The sequence below is a fragment of the Notechis scutatus genome, chromosome 6, assembly GCF_049901735.1.
Source record: "Notechis scutatus isolate UNSWTSFEM ecotype Mainland chromosome 6, rNotScu1.2, whole genome shotgun sequence".
Taxonomy (NCBI): domain Eukaryota; kingdom Metazoa; phylum Chordata; class Lepidosauria; order Squamata; family Elapidae; genus Notechis; species Notechis scutatus.
The window spans coordinates 5547805-5564915 of record NC_142014.1 but is presented as its reverse complement, the minus strand read 5'-3'; the positions used below and the strand labels follow the sequence as shown (position 1 = coordinate 5564915).

Genomic DNA, 17111 nt, shown 5'->3' with positions numbered 1-17111 from the left:
ACTAAAGACTTAGAATATTTCATTGTCCTATACTAGTAAATAACTTTCACCTTGATATATTAATTATATGTGGTATTAATGGTGCAAACTTACAAACACATACAAAGATCCCAAATACAAGAAGTTTTTCAGCATGGAGAACTGTAACTGTATCACTATTAGAATCAATAATATGGATCAAATGGGATAGTGGTCTGATTTAGGCAGCTGTGTTTTTGTGGCATTTCTCTGTGTCTTTGACCATTGTAATATCGGATACATCACCTTCAACATGGAGATTACAAGATCATGCTAAATTCACAGGGTTAAGGGAAATTAAACTAATGTAGCTTTTCTGATCCTGCATATGTAGAGTTGTACACAGTGATTAAAATTCCCCATTTTAAAAAACACAATCTATTTACTATACTATGGAACACTTAGTTTCTTTCTGTAACTAAAAGCACTTTTAATATAATAAATGTATTTTCCAGTGATATCAAATACTAGGACATACTTTATACATTCATCTGTAGAATGCTGTATACAAAAACTGCTTTGCCTACAGAATTAAAGCTCCTTGTAAAAGGAGAAACAATGCAGTATTCAAAATAATATTATATGGTAGAAAATCATTATCATCATCATCTACAACATCATGACTGATTTGCTAAAATTATATATTGGAAGCTTTGCCAGAAGTTTGGGTTTAAATGCAGCAAATAATGAGGACACCAAGTTGATAAAGTATTTGAAAATGAACAGATCATGATCTTGTGGAACTTTCGAATCCAAACAGACACCTGGCCCACAACATGCATGACATTACTATTGTAGAAAAAGAAAAAGTCCGGTTCATTGATATTGCAATACCAGGTGATGCACAAACTGAAGAGAAATAGCTAGAAAAAATAATGAAATATTGACCTGACTTTAAAAAAAAAACCCACCTATTTGGAACTGCCTAATATACTCAGACATTATCTTAATAGCTATTAGGTCCTTGGTTAGGACTTCAACTGTTAAGTTTTTACCAGTCCCAGACTGTGAATTGAATTGAAGATTAAATCAATCAATTCATCATCATCATCAAATTTTGGAAGAACTTGTGGGAAAACAACAAGAAGCACAATGGGAAAGCAGGATGGATCAAGCAGGTTTAAAGCACTGTAAAAATGACTAGAGTGGAAAATGCAGGAAATACGACTTCAGCAATAGAGTGGTCAATGTCTGGAATACCCTACCTGACTCTGTGGTTTCTTCCCCAAACCCCAAAAACTTTAACCTTAGACTGTCTACTATTGACCTCACCCCTTTCCTAAGAGGTCTGTAAGGGGCATGCATAAGCGCACCAACGTGCCTACCGTCCCTGTCCTAATGCTGCTTCTTTTTTTTTCCTTATATGTATCCATGTCTTCATAACTATGTTTTACTTATACCTATTATCTTATAAACAATTGACAAAAATAAAATAAATAAATAAATAAATAAAAACATAACAAAAGAAATGGTGCAAAAACAAGCAAAGAAGGTCAAGAACTGGAGTGCCCCTGGTTGAGATGAGCTGCATGGATTCTGGCTGAAATCATTAACAGGTTTTGCATGCAAGATTAATAAACCAGATGAATCAGGTTCTGGAAACACCAGAAAGTGAAAAATGGCTAATAACTGGAAGAACTTTTTTGATTCAGAAAGATGCAGAAAAAGAAAATAAACCTGAAAATTACAGGGCAATTGCCTGCCAACAACATACAAAGTACTTATAGGCATTATTGCAAAGCAAATTTATGGAAACAAGGATTTGCTGCCTGTGGAACAGAAAGAGTGCTGCAAAACTTCAAGAGAAACCAAAGACCAACTGATGATTGATAAACTGGTTTTGAAGAATTCAAAGACAAATAAATTTGTTTCTGGCCTGGATTGATTATAAGAAAGCATTTGATTCTGTTCCTACAAGTGGATTGAGAAATGCTTAGACATTTTTGGAATTAGTAACAACATCCAGAAATTTCTGAAGACTTCCATGAAGCTGATGGCCTATGGACTTGGTGAAGTTAAAATCAAATGAGGAACCTTCCAAGGTGACAACTCATTGTCGCCTCTGTTATTTGTATTTTCAATGGTGCCATTTTGAACAAAACAAACTGTGACTAAGAATTGGCTTTAAAAGAGTTGAAAATTTCCTATTTGCTCTACATGGATGTTTTAAAATTGGGAAAACAAAAGCTGAATTGAGCTCACTGCTGAAAAGCACTGAAAAGTTTAACAGAGATATTGAAATGCAATTTGGCATTGACAAATGTGCAACAATTGCTATTAAAGCAATAAAAATTGTTGAAGATGATGGATTCAAACTTGATAATGAAGAGCTGATAAAAGAAGAAACACCAGACGATACAAGTACTTAGGAATTTTGGAAGCTTCTGTTGCACAACCAAGTCAAGAAAGCTACTTCAACAAAATACATAAAGTGAGCTCAGAAAATCTTGAGATCAAAGAGGAAATATTATAAAGGCAATTAACACCTGGGCAGTGCCTGTAATATGATATTCAGCTGGAATAATTGATTGGACTCATCTAGAACTTGATAACTTGGATTAAAATATATGGATACTAATGACAATGCACCATTCTCTGCACTCAAAAAGTGATGTTGATTGATTGTACTTGCCAAGATCTCAGGGTGCAGAGATCTCTTACAGGTGATAACAAATTGTGGAAGAGAAAAAATATGCCTTAAATGACTACATTTAAAAAAAAAGAGCCTTTGCTGAATGGGGTGAAGAAGGAAAATAACAACATTGAAAGCAGAATATAGAAAGGAAACACAGGGTGTTTAACTGGAAAAAGAATCCTATGCACAGTCAATACCTGATGGACATTGAAGAAAAGGAAAATACAAAGCTAACATGGAGCTGGTTGAAATCAGGAGTGCTGAAGAAAGAAACTTGAAGGCCTCATTTTGGCTTGCCCAAGAACAAGCCTTGCAGACCAATTCAATAAAAGCAAAAATTCAACATGTCAGCAACAACAGCGAATGTCACTTATGCAATGAGAAAGATGAAATAGTAGATAATCTTACTAAGGTGAGTATGGAGTGTTGGCTGAGCAGCCAAGGCCAGCAACTGCAGAACTACTGCAAGTAAAGTGTTTACCTATCACAAATATACAGTTATTGAAAACAATGAAACAATTATATGTTATTAAGCCCAACAAGAAGAGGATATTTGAAATGAATGCATTAAATCTGTTTTTAATGGAACAAAAAATAGCAGATCAACATTGATTTATAATATGAAATAAAGTATTCACAAAAGCAGAATTGGAAGAACTGCAAAAGTTTGCCCAGGGCAAAAAAAATCAAAGCCTTGCCAGAATATAACTCAGAAGCAGTGGTGGTATTCAGCCAATGTCACGACTCCAATAAAGAACGGACTGGAACTGAGACAGCCAGGATGTGATACCACCATATTCTTTCACTTGCCTAGTGTTGCCACGTGGATGCTATAATGAATATTCGTCAAATAACTAACATTGGCTTCCTGACAAGGAGTGGTGTAATAATAATGATTCATGGCTGGATGTCAAGGGGGTGATGTTGTAATAATGATAAGAAATAAATGAGGGTACATGGGCTCATCCAGCAGGGGAAAGATGCAGTTACTATGTTTCTTTAATTTAAGGATGCCGGATGTTAGGCAGTGAAGACAGACGGAAGGTGGTTATAGTAATTATATTGTTATCCAAAGTATAACATGTATAAATACATCTCTGGGTTTCGTTGCAAGAGCTGACTTTAAACATAATTTGATCGCTGTTACCTGTTGTTGTGGTGTGGAAGATGAATAAAAAACTTCACTAAAGCTACAGGAGTGAGTTCACCCCCTCAATCTTATCGTTCACCCCCTCAATCTCGGACGAACAGCTGACAAAGAAAGTCAGCTCTCCCCCTTCACAAAGTCTAATCCCTCCGGAGGCTTCCATTCCTTTGGAAACCTAGGAGTAACGAACTATGGCTGAAGGTAAAGATGGGGAGGATGAATTGCAGTTGGAGACCGGGAAGGAGGAGAGCCAGCTGGGAGCCGACGGCACTAGTGTTGTTGCGGGTAATATTCCACCCGGTGAAGGAACGGGAGGTTTGGACAGAGGAACCGATGACAGTTTGCAAAAGGTGGTGCAACCAAAAACACGGCCAGGAAGGAGGAGTGGGTTTGATTTAACAGAGGACATGGGGTTTCTTCGGAGTAAACCTCCTACCCAGGTTCCTGCACACTCTGACACCTTTGAGAAGTGGAGAGAAAGGAGAATAGGCGAGGGAGATGAATGAAGCACATCCCCATCCAGCCTTGGAGCTAGTACTCTTGAACTTCTCTGTGTAAAATATGGGGAATTGAGTATCAGCAGCCGTGATACCAAACATCATTGGGGAAGCAGCACGGAGAACACTTCTTTCTTTAGTTCTCTGCCCCGGGATGAAAGAGACCATACCCATAGAAGAACAACACATGACTTTTCAGCCGGGTTTGATTCCTCGCTTGCAGAGGTGGTGGGAGGTTCAGAGCCCAGAAGAAGAGGAGCCACACACATGACGTCTTGCGGCGAACATTCAGAGTCCTTACCTCGACGTGAACCACAAGAAGAGACTTGGGGATTCCCCAGAAGGACTGGCCGCTGGGAATAGCGCATGGTATGGGGGGGTCCACCTCCACTGCAAACTTCTTTTGATGGAAATCCCAATCGTATAGCTTTATTTCTCAGCCAAGTAGTAAATCATTTGGAATTATATGCAACATATTACCCCTCCCAATGGTCAATGACAGTAGCAATTACTGGGGTGTTAACTGGAGACGCAGCAGACTGGGTGGCGGAGTTGCATAGTGCCCATGCTAGAGAATTGATTGATGTAGGGTTATTCTTGGATTCGCTTTGTAATCAATTTGAGGATAAGTCTAGAGTACACCAGACTGAGGAAGCAATAATGACATTAAAACAGAATGGAAGACCAGCTATTGAATATGTCAGGGAGATCAGACGATTGGCTGGGAAACTGAGAACTTGGCCAGAACGTCTATTGATTAGGGAATTCAGGGCCGGTTTAGATAGAGGATTACGACAGGCTTGTCTCTACAGGGGTGTGCCCCAACGAATAACAGACTGGTATAAAACTGTTGTTGAACTAGACGTAGGGTTGAAGGAATTTAGAGAGAAATCCGAAGGTCCAAGAAGGACTGGTCCGGTTGGAACTAATGTGGGAATAGGAAGGGGTGTACAAGGAATTGTGACCAACAATAACAGGGGTCATTTAAACCTAAGGTGTTTTTGTTGTAACATATTAGGACATAGAGCGTTTGAATGCCCTACGATAGATCGAAAACCTATAACTGCAACCCGTGTTCTGCCCCCGGAAGCCTCCCACACTTACCCATAATGCCCTCCTCCTTCTCCTCCACAGAGATTTTCAGCCTTGGCCCTCCCGCTCGGCCCACCTACCATAGAGAATACTGAGCGCAAGTCCCAGAGTGGGACGCTCTGGCTCCTTGTGTCGGAAAAGCTCTACGGTGTTAGGGCTTTGCAGCTCGGCCCACCTACCATAGAGATTACTGAGCGCAAGTCCCAGAGTTGGACGCTCTGGCTGCTTGTGTCGGAAAAGCTCTACGGTGTTTGGGCTTTGCAGCTCGCCCACCTACCATAGAGATTACTGAGCGCAAGTCCCAGAGTTGGACGCTCTGGCTCCTTGTGTCGGAAAAGCTCTACGGTGTTTGGGCTTTGCAGCTCGGCCCACCTACCATAGAGATTACTGAGCGCAAGTCCCAGAGTTGGACGCTCTGGCTCCTTGTGTCGGAAAAGCTCTACGGTGTTTGGGCTTTGCAGCTCGGCCCACCTACCATAGAGATTACTGAGCGCAAGTCCCAGAGTTGGACGCTCTGGCTGCTTGTGTCGGAAAAGCTCTACGGTGTTTGGGCTTTGCAGCTCGGCCCACCTACTATAGAGATTACTGAGCGCAAGTCCCAGAGTGGGACGCTCTGGCTCCTTGTGTCGGAAAAGCTCTACGGTGTTTGGGCTTTGCAGCTCGGCCCACCTACCATAGAGATTATTACTGAGCGCAAGTCCCAGAGTTGGACGCTCTGGCTCCTTGTGTCGGAAAAGCTCTACGGTGTTTGGGTTTTGCAGCTCGGCCCACCTACCATAGAGATTACTGAGCGCAAGTCCCAGAGTTGGACGCTCTGGCTGCTTGTGTCGGAAAAGCTCTACGGTGTTTGGGCTTCGCAGCTCGGCCCACCTACCATAGAGATTACTGAGCGCAAGTCCCAGAGTTGGACGCTCTGGCTCCTTGTGTCGGAAAAGCTCTACGGTGTTTGGGCTTTGCAGCTCGGCCCACCTACCATAGAGATTACTGAGCGCAAGTCCCAGAGTGGGACGCTCTAGCTGCTTGTGTCGGAAAAGCTCTACGGTGTTTGGGCTTTGCAGGAAGAGTCCTGAAATGAAATTAGGAACTGCGACTGTAATTGGTATGGAAAGGGAAAGTGGGGCGATGGGGAGAGGGGAAGTGGAGAGAATGAGGTACTGGGGTACCGTTGTTTATGTCGAGGGAAAGCTTTAACCTCCTTTTTCCATCGGAGCTTTTCAAAGCCAGAAAGCTCCAGAAAGAGAGAGGACTTTGGGAAGCCGCGTCCCCTTCCCTGTACTTGATTTAAAGCTCGGCATCTCCGCTTCTAAAGGGGGAACGAACCCACTGAAACAAGAGAAATAGAAAGTGAAAAGCTTCTTCTTCCCCCTTTAAGATCACTTTATCATTTCTGATGTTAGCAGCGGAGAAGCAAAGGTGGAAAGAATTCCCCGCCCCACGTTTCCCAGACCCATTCAGGAGTCCCGAGAGCAAACTAACTCCTCTTTCTCTCCTAGAGCAGGGGTCTCCAACCTTGGCAACTTTAAGCCTGGTGGACTTCAACTCCCAGAATTCCCCAGCCAGCTTTGCTGGCTGGGGAATTCTGGGAGTTGAAGTCCACCAGGCTTAAAGTTGCCAAGGTTGGAGACCCCTGTCCTAGAGGATCCTTTCTTGACTGTATGGTGTATATCTGACCGCATATCTGACCATTCTGGGGTTCAGCCAGAGGATGTATTCTTAAATGATTCTAATGCTTCCAGGAGATTTTTTTTGTGGTTTGTAAAAAAAAAAAACTCGATGCAAAGTCTTGTCCCATGATCTTGTTTGTCAACGACTTGCCATCTTGTTGCTAGTTTGTGTCTTAAACATCTTGGTTTGCCAGATGCGGTTTTTTCTTTCCTTGAAAATATTTGGGTGACCAATAGCATGAGGTGCTGCAAATGGTGTAGGAATCTTAGTACCGTTTGAGTTTGATACAGCTTTTTAACAGGCTTTATTATGCTAAGCACCTGTTTCTTGAGACATTCCCCCAAAGTACCATTTTAGAGAGATTGGCTGCTGGGTTGAAAGGTGGGTTATTAAAGAAAAATGATTTGTGCCAGAATAGAATGGAAAATCACAGTATTTGAAGAAGAATTAATTGACTGAAGAATGATTGGAAAGTTTTAGGGTGTTGTCAATATTTCTGACATGACTGGGCTAACTGTTGAGTAATTTATATTTATTTACTCTGAAGAATTCCCGTGTTCTTGCAGGCATGTGCCATGCATTTTGGATTGATCATAATGTTTATGTGCTAAATTTCTAATTTTATTGATGCATGGCATATCTTGCCTCTGTATAAGATGCTGAATCTGGGAATCTTTAACACTTTCCTAGATAACTCTGTTTCTGGTTATCTTTTTTTCATTATCACTATATTTTTTGGAAGAGCTTTATATCATGAAACAATTATTAATTTGATGAGCTTCCTTACCAGCCTTTTAAAATAGCAATAGCACTTAGATTTATATACCATTTCATAGTGCTTTATAGCACTCTTTAAGCGATTGTAAATCACTTAAAGCGATTGTAAATCAGCATATTGTGTGCAACAATCTGGCTCTTTATTTTACTGACCTCAGAAGGATGGAAAGCTGAGTCAAACCTGAGTTGGTGAGACTGGAACTGCCAAACTGCTGGCTGGCGGCATCAGCAGAATTAGCCTGCATTACTGCGTTCTAACCATTGTGCCACTTCTTTAAGCTGATATTCGCCATGTATTAGAACTACAACTTGGCATTTGGTCAGAATGATTTGGAATTTTGACAGCTGTGTCCCTAATATATGCTGTTCTAGGTGAGGAACAAGTATATTTCTCTTAAAAATCTTGGTTTATATGGAATCTGATGTACATAATAAAGTGATGCTCTTTCCTTCTTCTGTTCCAGGTAATATTATGAACCTAATGTTTGTTTCCAAAATAAGATTTTTTGAGAGAAAGAATTTATGGACAATTTCTGTTTTTATAAGTAATGTCAATTCACTTTCTTTTAGATAAATATGTGTACCTAACATTTAGTACAAAACATCTCTGGAGTGGACAGAGAACTGGAAAACTACACTATTTTTACAGATCTGAACTTTTTTGGAGGATAAGCTATGCTTCTCCTTTTAGAGTGTTACACATAAGCAGCCGATGCTATAAATGGACAAGAGGCAAAACAGAGTGGCAGAAGTACCTCTACTGCCATTACTGTTTGGGTTACAGAATTTCTAAATTTAGCACTTCTAAGGAATTGACCAAAAACAATCACATGTCACGATGGAAGAATACTTTAGAATCTGTCTCCAAGGCTGTGTCTGACACTCACAGTGAACTAATTTCACGGCTACTTCGTCTAAAACCTCAGTCTGCTATACTGAAAAAATCGGTTGAAGCTGATGGGAAGGATAATAGCTTTTTTATCAGCTCAGAAAAATACGGAGAAGCCCCAGGTGAAATCTATCAGGAGGATTATGATGATAACTTTCATGAGAAAAAGACTGTGTCTGCAGATGGAGGCTTAGCGTCAGTTAATACCAGTCAAAGTTCTTTGAAGGATCCCTCAGAGATCAAAAATAGTCTTTTTCATGTTAGCAAATTTGCTACAAACTTTGGGGAAACATACAACTTTATAGCCCATCATATCAACTGGTATTTTAGCACTGTTGGAATGGATCAAGAGAAGAAAGGGAGTGTTCTCTCCCCTAACCAATCCAAACAAGGTGAAGAAACATTTAATTCCTCAGAAGATGACATTTTAAGTGATGAAAACAGGATGAGTGCAGTATCTGCTTTAGTGCCGACCTCGCGGTCATCAAATGCTGAAAAAGTCCCTTCTCCTCCAACTTCCAGTAAAAAGGGTATTTCAAGTTTTCTTTCTTATCCTAGTAACAGTGTACAGGCTTTTGTGGATAGTTACATTGGAGGCCTGGTACCGAAGTTACGATCTGATACAAAATCTGCTGTGCAAGAAAAGACTAAAGAACAGAAACAAGAGGACATGTTGAAAGATGACAAGGAAGCTAAAAGTGAAGAAGAGAAGGAAAAAAGGCTGAAACTTCAAAGAGAAAAGGTACATGTCTTTCTTGTAGATAGGAGTTTATAATGCATTAATTGGCAACAATATAAGAAAAAGTTTTATCAACAGTAGTAAATTGAAATCCCCCCTCATCGTTATTTCAGGGGAAACTCTCCGTGTATAATTGGAATAGACAGCCAAGGCTGTCCTCTGTTGTTGTAGACTTCAGGTTCCATGACAGTATTCACGGTGAAATATATTTTGGTGTGAATGTTTACAGTGGTATCTTAAATGAGGACAAACAATTTATTTGAAGTAATTTTGTATTAAATAGAATAGATGGGCACCATCTTACTCTACAGAAGGTACTCCCCATGCATATGTGAAATGTTCATTGTTGCACATCACTATCTTGGGAACAGAAGATGATCCATTATCAATGGATTTATAAAGCCAGTTTTACCTGCTTATTTCAAGGCAGCCTTTAGTAATCATAAATAATTTACTGTTTTGAGACTTGGGGAATTCTGTGTTACAGAGCTGTTGTAGACTTACTAGAATTATTATGTAATATGAATACAGATTGACATCCATGAGCACACATGCACATACAAAAATACAAGCATAGAACACTTTCAGTTTTTATTCAAAATCTGCTACTGAAGACCTAATTTGTAAAAAAAAAAACCTAAACTTGTATTTCTTTTATGATGCCTATATTCTGGTCAACTCTCCCAAATAAGTCACAGCAAAACTATAAAGTTATTAGTGGACAGAAATGTGATTATTAGATCATCTTTCCTAAACTGATTTTTGTGGACCTGAGAAGAAAAATATCTTCGATAAAATTGTGTCTGACAAAATTAACGATTGTGTTACTGTTCAGTTGCCAGTTACCAGAAAAAAATCAAGAGTACAAAATCCATGGTCTTCTCCCTATTGTGAACTATAGCTCATATTAGTGTGATTAGTAATGGGGATGCCAAAAGTTGTATTCAGTGGTATATGAATAATTGGCATAAGAACTCTCTGGTAGCTAACAATTAAAACGAGCAAGAACATAAAATAAATATGTAACTAGCAGCTGAGAACCAATAGACAAACACATTCACTTCACAGACAAACATATTTTCTTGAAAGATAAAGTTACAAAAATAATTTGGTTTAAATATATATTTTTGATGTATTTCAGTAACATAATCTTAATATATTTATTTTTAAGTAGTGAAAGCAGTCTAAAAGGTGAAAGCAGTAAGGCTTTACTCACATATTTAATAAGGAGCAAACCACATTAAACTCAATAGAACCTATATTTCTGAATCCATAATCCATTTATTATTATGAAAGATTTATGAATTAGAATTTCTTTCAAAGTACACAAAATTACTGTTTCACTTATAAAAAATTTAAATATATGCTACATATTTGAAGAAAATGATAAATTATGTGCACATATCTTTTTCAAATGGATCAATGCACTTAATTATTTTGCAAACATTTCCTTGACATTTATAGGGTTTTTTTGGTTTTGTTTTCAGATTATTGCAAAGGTTAGTGTAGATAATAGAACTCGGGCTTTAACTCAAGCATTGCGAAGATCGTCTACTAGAAGAGTCTGTATCAACAGAGTTGAAGAACTGACATACCATCTGTTGGAATTTCCAGATAGTAGAGGCATCGCCATTAAGGTAGTATTATTTCACTTTAAGGTGGCATGATGGCCCAGCAGTTAAAGATGCTGGGCTTGTCAGCTGGAAAGTCGACAGGCCAGATTCAAGACCCAAGCACCGCACAATGTTATTTGCCCAGCTCCAACTAGCACTTCAAAAGCAGGCAAATGCAAGTAGATAAATAGGTACCACTTTGATGGGAGGGTGACAGCATTCTGTGTGCCTTGGCATACAGTAATGGTGGCCACATGATCCTGGAATTGTCTTCAGACAGTGCGGGCTCCCTCAACTAAAAAATGGAGATGAATCCCCCAAGAGTCAGACACAACTGGACAGAGGAAACCTTGATCTTTACTTTATCTGACTTTAAATAGGGAATAGCTCTTAATTGTGAGAAAGAGGGAGTTTATTCTGGAAGTCAAAGAGAATGGGACATTTTATCCTGTAGCTTTTAGATATAATGCTAAATTTGCATGCTACTTTATACCTGAACTAACAGAAATCAAGGATTTTAATATTTTGTATAATGGTGGGCAACCTATAAACCTTCAGTTGATTTATTGGGCCTGCTAACAGTCAGTCTCTTCATTACTTGGCAATCTAAAAGGTGAGGAGAAAGATAAAAGAATCAGAGATAACAGTGTGGATCTAACCAGGGGTGGGCTTCAAATAATTTAACAACTGGTTCTCTGCCCAGTTGCTGGGTGGCCATGGCCTAGTCAGCCTCCTGCACCACCCTGGGAGTGAAAACGGGCTGCAGGGGGGCTGTTTCGCCCTCCCCAGCTCCGGAGGCTCTCTGGAGGCCGAAAACGGACCCATTTCTGGCCTTCTGGAACTTCCGGGAGGCCCGTTTTTCACCCTCCCTAGGCTCCGGAGGCTTTCTTCGAGCCTCTGGGAGGGTGAAAACAGCCTCCCTGGGCTCCGGAGGCTCTCTGGAAGCTGGAAACTTCCAAGAGGCCCATTTTTCGCCCTCGCCGAGCCTCTGCACAGGCCCTGCACTTATCTGTGGTTCAAAATGGGCTGTGTGGGGACTCTTGGAGGGGGTGGGGCGGGGCAGGGCGGGGCCAGAGAGGGGTGGGATTTGTCAATTCGCCGAACTGGCCATAAAATTAACTGGTTCGCCTGAACCAGTGCGAACTGGTAGTAGCCCAGTGGATCTAACCACTTTTCATTTTAATTAGCCCATCCCTTTGCCAACCTGCAGTTGTTCCCACTGTCAGCCCCAGATACTGACACCCACTTCAGATAAAGTGACTTTAAGAAATAAAGTCCTTGACATTTCTTACCTCATATCAAAATTTGTACCAATGACGATTTCTAGTTTTTATAATTTTTTTAAAGATACAGGACTGTAGTATAAAGTATTCTGAAGATAATTCATTTCTTTGTGATAATAGAAACTGGCTAACTATGTGTAGTTATAGCTGCTGTATTCTTTGTAATTCCACTGTCTTCTTACACTGATCTGTGATTTAAAACGTTAGCCATAATTACACTTTTGGCAGTTGAAAGATTCCAGCAACCTGTTAATAGTATATTTGTTCAGAAGTAATCTTGGCTATTTCACCAGTGTTTATTTTCTCACAAATTGCTTAAGAGTTGAGTCAAGTGTTAAATGTTCAAGGTTATCATTACTTTCATTTAATCTTAGGGAACTTGTATATATAATAGCTTCAGGTGTGTGGTATAACAGGATTGTCAGCAAAAATCTTTATTTTTATTATAGGAAAATGTCATTCCATGCTTGCTGAAACTTAGGCAGACAAAAGATGAAGCACTACAGGCTGCTGTGAGAGAGGCCTTGGCTGTGATTGGCTATACAGACCGAGTAAAAGGGTGGGGCATTCGAATTCTTTCCATTGATGGTGGAGGAACAAGGTATTTATTTAATTTAGATGCTGTCATATACAATATTTTTTGCTCCATAAGACACACTTTTTTATCTCTCAGAAGTGGGTGGAAATGTCTGTGCGTGTTATGGAATAAACATTGCGTCACAGACCGGGCCGCGGGAGGCGGGTTTGGTGTGGCAGCAGTGACAGGCAGCGGTGAGTGGCCTGCAGCCGCTGCTGCCTATTCCTATTCTGGAATATTGCTAATCAGCTGTTCCAGGCAGCAGGGATTGCCATCGCCATTTGTGTGGCGAACGGCAGCGGTGGCAATAGGTGGCAGCGATCCCTACCGCCTGGAACAGCTGATTGGCGGTATTCTGGGAGGCTGAACCAACCGCCAATAGGCGGTGGTGGCAAATGACAGTTGCAGCGAGGCAGTGAGCAGCGAGAGGCCACAAGTGGCAGCGGCGGCAGCAATAGGCAGTGGCAATAGCAACAGAATAGAGCCGGGTCCCAGGAGAAAAAATCCATTGTGGGGACATCCTCACCTATGGGAAATTTTTCTGTAGCTTCAAGAGCTTTTGGCTGAAAAGAGTGGAGGAGCGGAGCCCTGACAAGCCAAATGCTGGGGTTGGAAGGCAGAGGCAGATTTTTTGTTTTCTTCTTTTCCTCCCCAAAAGCTAGGTGTGTCTTGTGGTTCAGAGCATCTTATGAAGCAAAAAATATGGTAAGCATTTTTCTCTTAACTCACCAGCAAAACAAATTTCCATAAAAAATTTATGGCTTGAAAGGGATTATGACTAGAGAGAAATTGAGGTTTTGGTGATTTACTTTTACATTTTTATATTGTTATCTTGTCCCTGAAACAATATATTTTATCATGCCTGACAGATGTGGGGTAACTTTGGGTCAATTTGAGTTTAAAAAAAAAGATTTGACCTTGTTTGCATGTTCAGTCTGGAGGTTACACAGAAACATAGGCAGAAAGAAATTAATATGTCATTCATGTGATACTAACTGATACATTGCTGGTATTCCTCTTAGAATCTGAGAATAGCATTCAGATTACTCTCAGTTCGATTTGTGCAAATCTCGGTGGTACATTAAATTGAAAAGTTAATAAAACAACCCAAAAAAAGAATAGTTTGAAAAGGAATTACAACATTAGGAAGAAACAGAAGAGAGGATTACAGAAGAGAGAATCAGAATTAGAGAGAGAAGGGGTCAAAAAGGGAAGGGAGAAGAAGAGGGAGAAGAGGGAAAGGAAAAGAAATTATAAAGGACAGAAACAGGATATAGAGAAACAGGGAAAACATACAAGGATTAAGGGTATAAGCCTATTTAGAAGACACAAAGATAATGGGTGAAAACTTAATTGAAAGGGGGATTCTGCAAGGGTACATAAGATAGTATTGTTATATTAGGAATAGAAATGAACTCTGAAAATATGAAACAAGTGTGATTAAAATGATAGATAAAATACTCATTGTAATGTAGTGGAATGTTTAATAAATAAATGAAATAAAGAGAATGAGAGAATGAAATTAGGAAAGGAGAGGAACATTTTAATTATTATAAATGTGTTATAAAAGTTTAAGCAAAGAGGAATATGAAAGAAACATGGAAAAATTATGGAAATATTATAAGTGTTCCTAGAAGTATGATATCCTATTGAAAAGAAATGTTTAAAGATGTCAAAGATTATAACTAACATTAATGATAGAGCTGAATTGGAATAGAATAAGTATTTTATTTAAGAACTTAGTGCGTATTTTAAGAATGTACCAGGCAGAATTCAACTGGAAGTTATGTGTTATATTGAACGTTATAATTGCAAAGGCATAAATTGAAGTTTTAAGAGTTGAATGGATAAAAATTAAAAGATACAAAGGTGTCATACTCCAATTAGTAACTACAGGGAAAAATTTTGTTTAATGAGAAAAGAAAATATGAAATTGAAACAGGACAGACAAAAGTATAAATATAATGACTAGAAAGATATTGAAACTTTGAAAAAGATATATATATATATAATTGAATTTAAAAAGGAATGAGATAATTAAAAGTAAGATTGAGGAAACTAAGGGAAGGGAAAAAATATTGAAAAAATGTTAAAATAGTAATAAGATATGGAATAGAACACAAAGATGAATATGAAATTGAATTTGTGTCTGTATGGAGAAGTGATAACCCGGGACCATGCTATTCTCAAAAAAAGAAATTTTACTATTTGTATTATGTTTTGTGAAAACCCAAATAAAATTTTTATAAGAGAAAAGTTAATAATCTTTAAAGGTCTCTTCAAAGATTTGAATTTATATATTCCAGTCCTGATGTAATAAAACAATACTGGTAATTATCTGAGTTAAACTAAACTAGGTTTTTTATTTGTATTTATTCCATTTATTTTCTGTTGAGTTCAAATTGGCTAAAAATGATTAAATGAAAGTACAAAAATATTAATTACAATTGATATTAAATTAAACCAAATGTTTTATTTATATATGCATTTATTACATTTGTATACTGCCTATCTTCCTTTCCAATGTGTCTCTTGGAGCTTAAGATACCATAAAATCATAAATATAGAAACATTAAAATAACAGAACTCAGATAAAAAACTATTAAGTTTGATAAATAAAATAATTTTAAAAAGTAATGTTTGCATTACTGAGAACTCTTGTCACAATTATGATAGCCAGCAAATTGTTTTCATAAAACTATAAATGTAACTACCCCAAATCATCGAGAATTGGGCAGTACACATATTCATATTATTAATTTTATCAATAATTATGATGATGATATTTTGGAATTTTAACTAGAGGAAATATTATGCTTTTGATCAACATTAGTTATTTTCCCTTTCAGTGACTTACATTTTCAAGTGAAATTTAAAATTTAAAATGTAAGCACATACTGTATTCTATTCTATACAGACAAGTCAAGCTTATATATTTTTTTTAATTTTAAAAACATTCTTTATTGAAATTCAAGATATTAAAATATTTACAAAATACAAATATTAAAAAGATTTGCAAAAGTTTCTGTAGAAGAAATTATGTCAATATCTTTCAACATCACTTTCTTGGCAGTACCATAAATGCCGTACACACACATAATATTTGACAGTTATTTATCGTATTAGTGGTATTAATTCACAGTGTTTTGCTACTATTAACAAACAAAAATATTTCATCTTTATAGGTCAATAGTTCAAGTATGAAAAGGAGTATCATGTTAATACTGAGTATATCTATCTATCTCTGTCTCTATCTATCTATCTATCTATCTATCTATCTATAAAAAGTCAGGAGTAATTATAATCTATGTATTATGTTTTAACATTCCGTTAGCATGGGAGGAAGCGGAGTACATATTTTTAATTGTTCAATATATGTATTTCTACATTGGTATTTATGAATCCGAATATAGATGTTTTATTAAGTCTCCATTTTTCTAACAGTTCCTCCTTTTCTACAACTTCTCCTTTTCCTACCTATATACTTGTATATCAATTTTATTTCCTTTTTTTGACCTTTCTTTATCATGTTTTACTGTCTAACCATTAATACCAGATATTCCAGATTAAGTAGTACTCTGAGTCCTCTTTGTCCTTTAATTTCAGTGCGAGTCTATCCATCTATACACAGTCCAAAATTTTGCAAATTATAATGTCATTTGATGGAGTGGTAGACATCTTCCAGGTCTGGGCAATTCATGTCGCCATTAATATATGTATAATCAAATATCGAATCTTTTGGGGATATTTCTCTTTAATGATTCTCAGGAGAAATTTCCGGCTTCCACTCCAATCTGCAGTGGGTCATTTCCTCTAGCCATCTTTGTATCTTAATCCAATATTTCTTAATTTCTGGGCATAGCCACTAGACGTGAAAAAAGGTGCCTTGTGTTTTCTTACATTTCCAACAGTTCGGGTTCAATTTGGGGTACATTTTTGTGAGCCTAGATAGTGCTAAGTGCCATAGAGCATTTTATATAAGTTTTCTTTGTAAGCAACTGATTTTGTCATGGAAAAGTTGTTTTGCCATACGTTTTCCCAGTCATCCAATTCAATATTACGTCCAAGTTTTTTTTGCCCAGGTCAACATTGGTCCTTTAACAATTTCCTCTTCTAAATCAAAATTTAGCAAATATTTGTATATTTTAGATATTATTTTTTCTTCTGGTCCTAACAATA

At 38.1% G+C, this 17111-nt stretch overlaps 1 protein-coding gene across 7 annotated transcripts in view; it reads left to right on the top strand.

The window, feature by feature from the left end:
- The first annotated feature begins 6339 nt into the window (after positions 1-6339).
- PNPLA8 (patatin like domain 8, phospholipase A2) overlaps positions 6340-17111 on the top strand; it is a 46568-nt gene continuing 35796 nt past the window's right edge. For 2 of the 7 annotated variants that reach the window (XM_087969245.1, XM_087969242.1), the window contains exons 1-4: positions 6340-6488; positions 8296-9462; positions 10947-11096; positions 12805-12956. In XM_087969245.1, coding sequence (XP_087825371.1) covers positions 8380-9462; positions 10947-11096; positions 12805-12956 — 1385 coding nt within the window. In that variant the 5' untranslated portion in view covers positions 6340-6488; positions 8296-8379. Of the gene's footprint in view, positions 6489-7989; positions 8204-8295; positions 9463-10946; positions 11097-12804; positions 12957-17111 lie in introns of all 7 variants that reach the window. The other 5 variants (XM_087969246.1, XM_087969247.1, XM_087969244.1 and 2 more) reach the window with 5 other exon arrangements.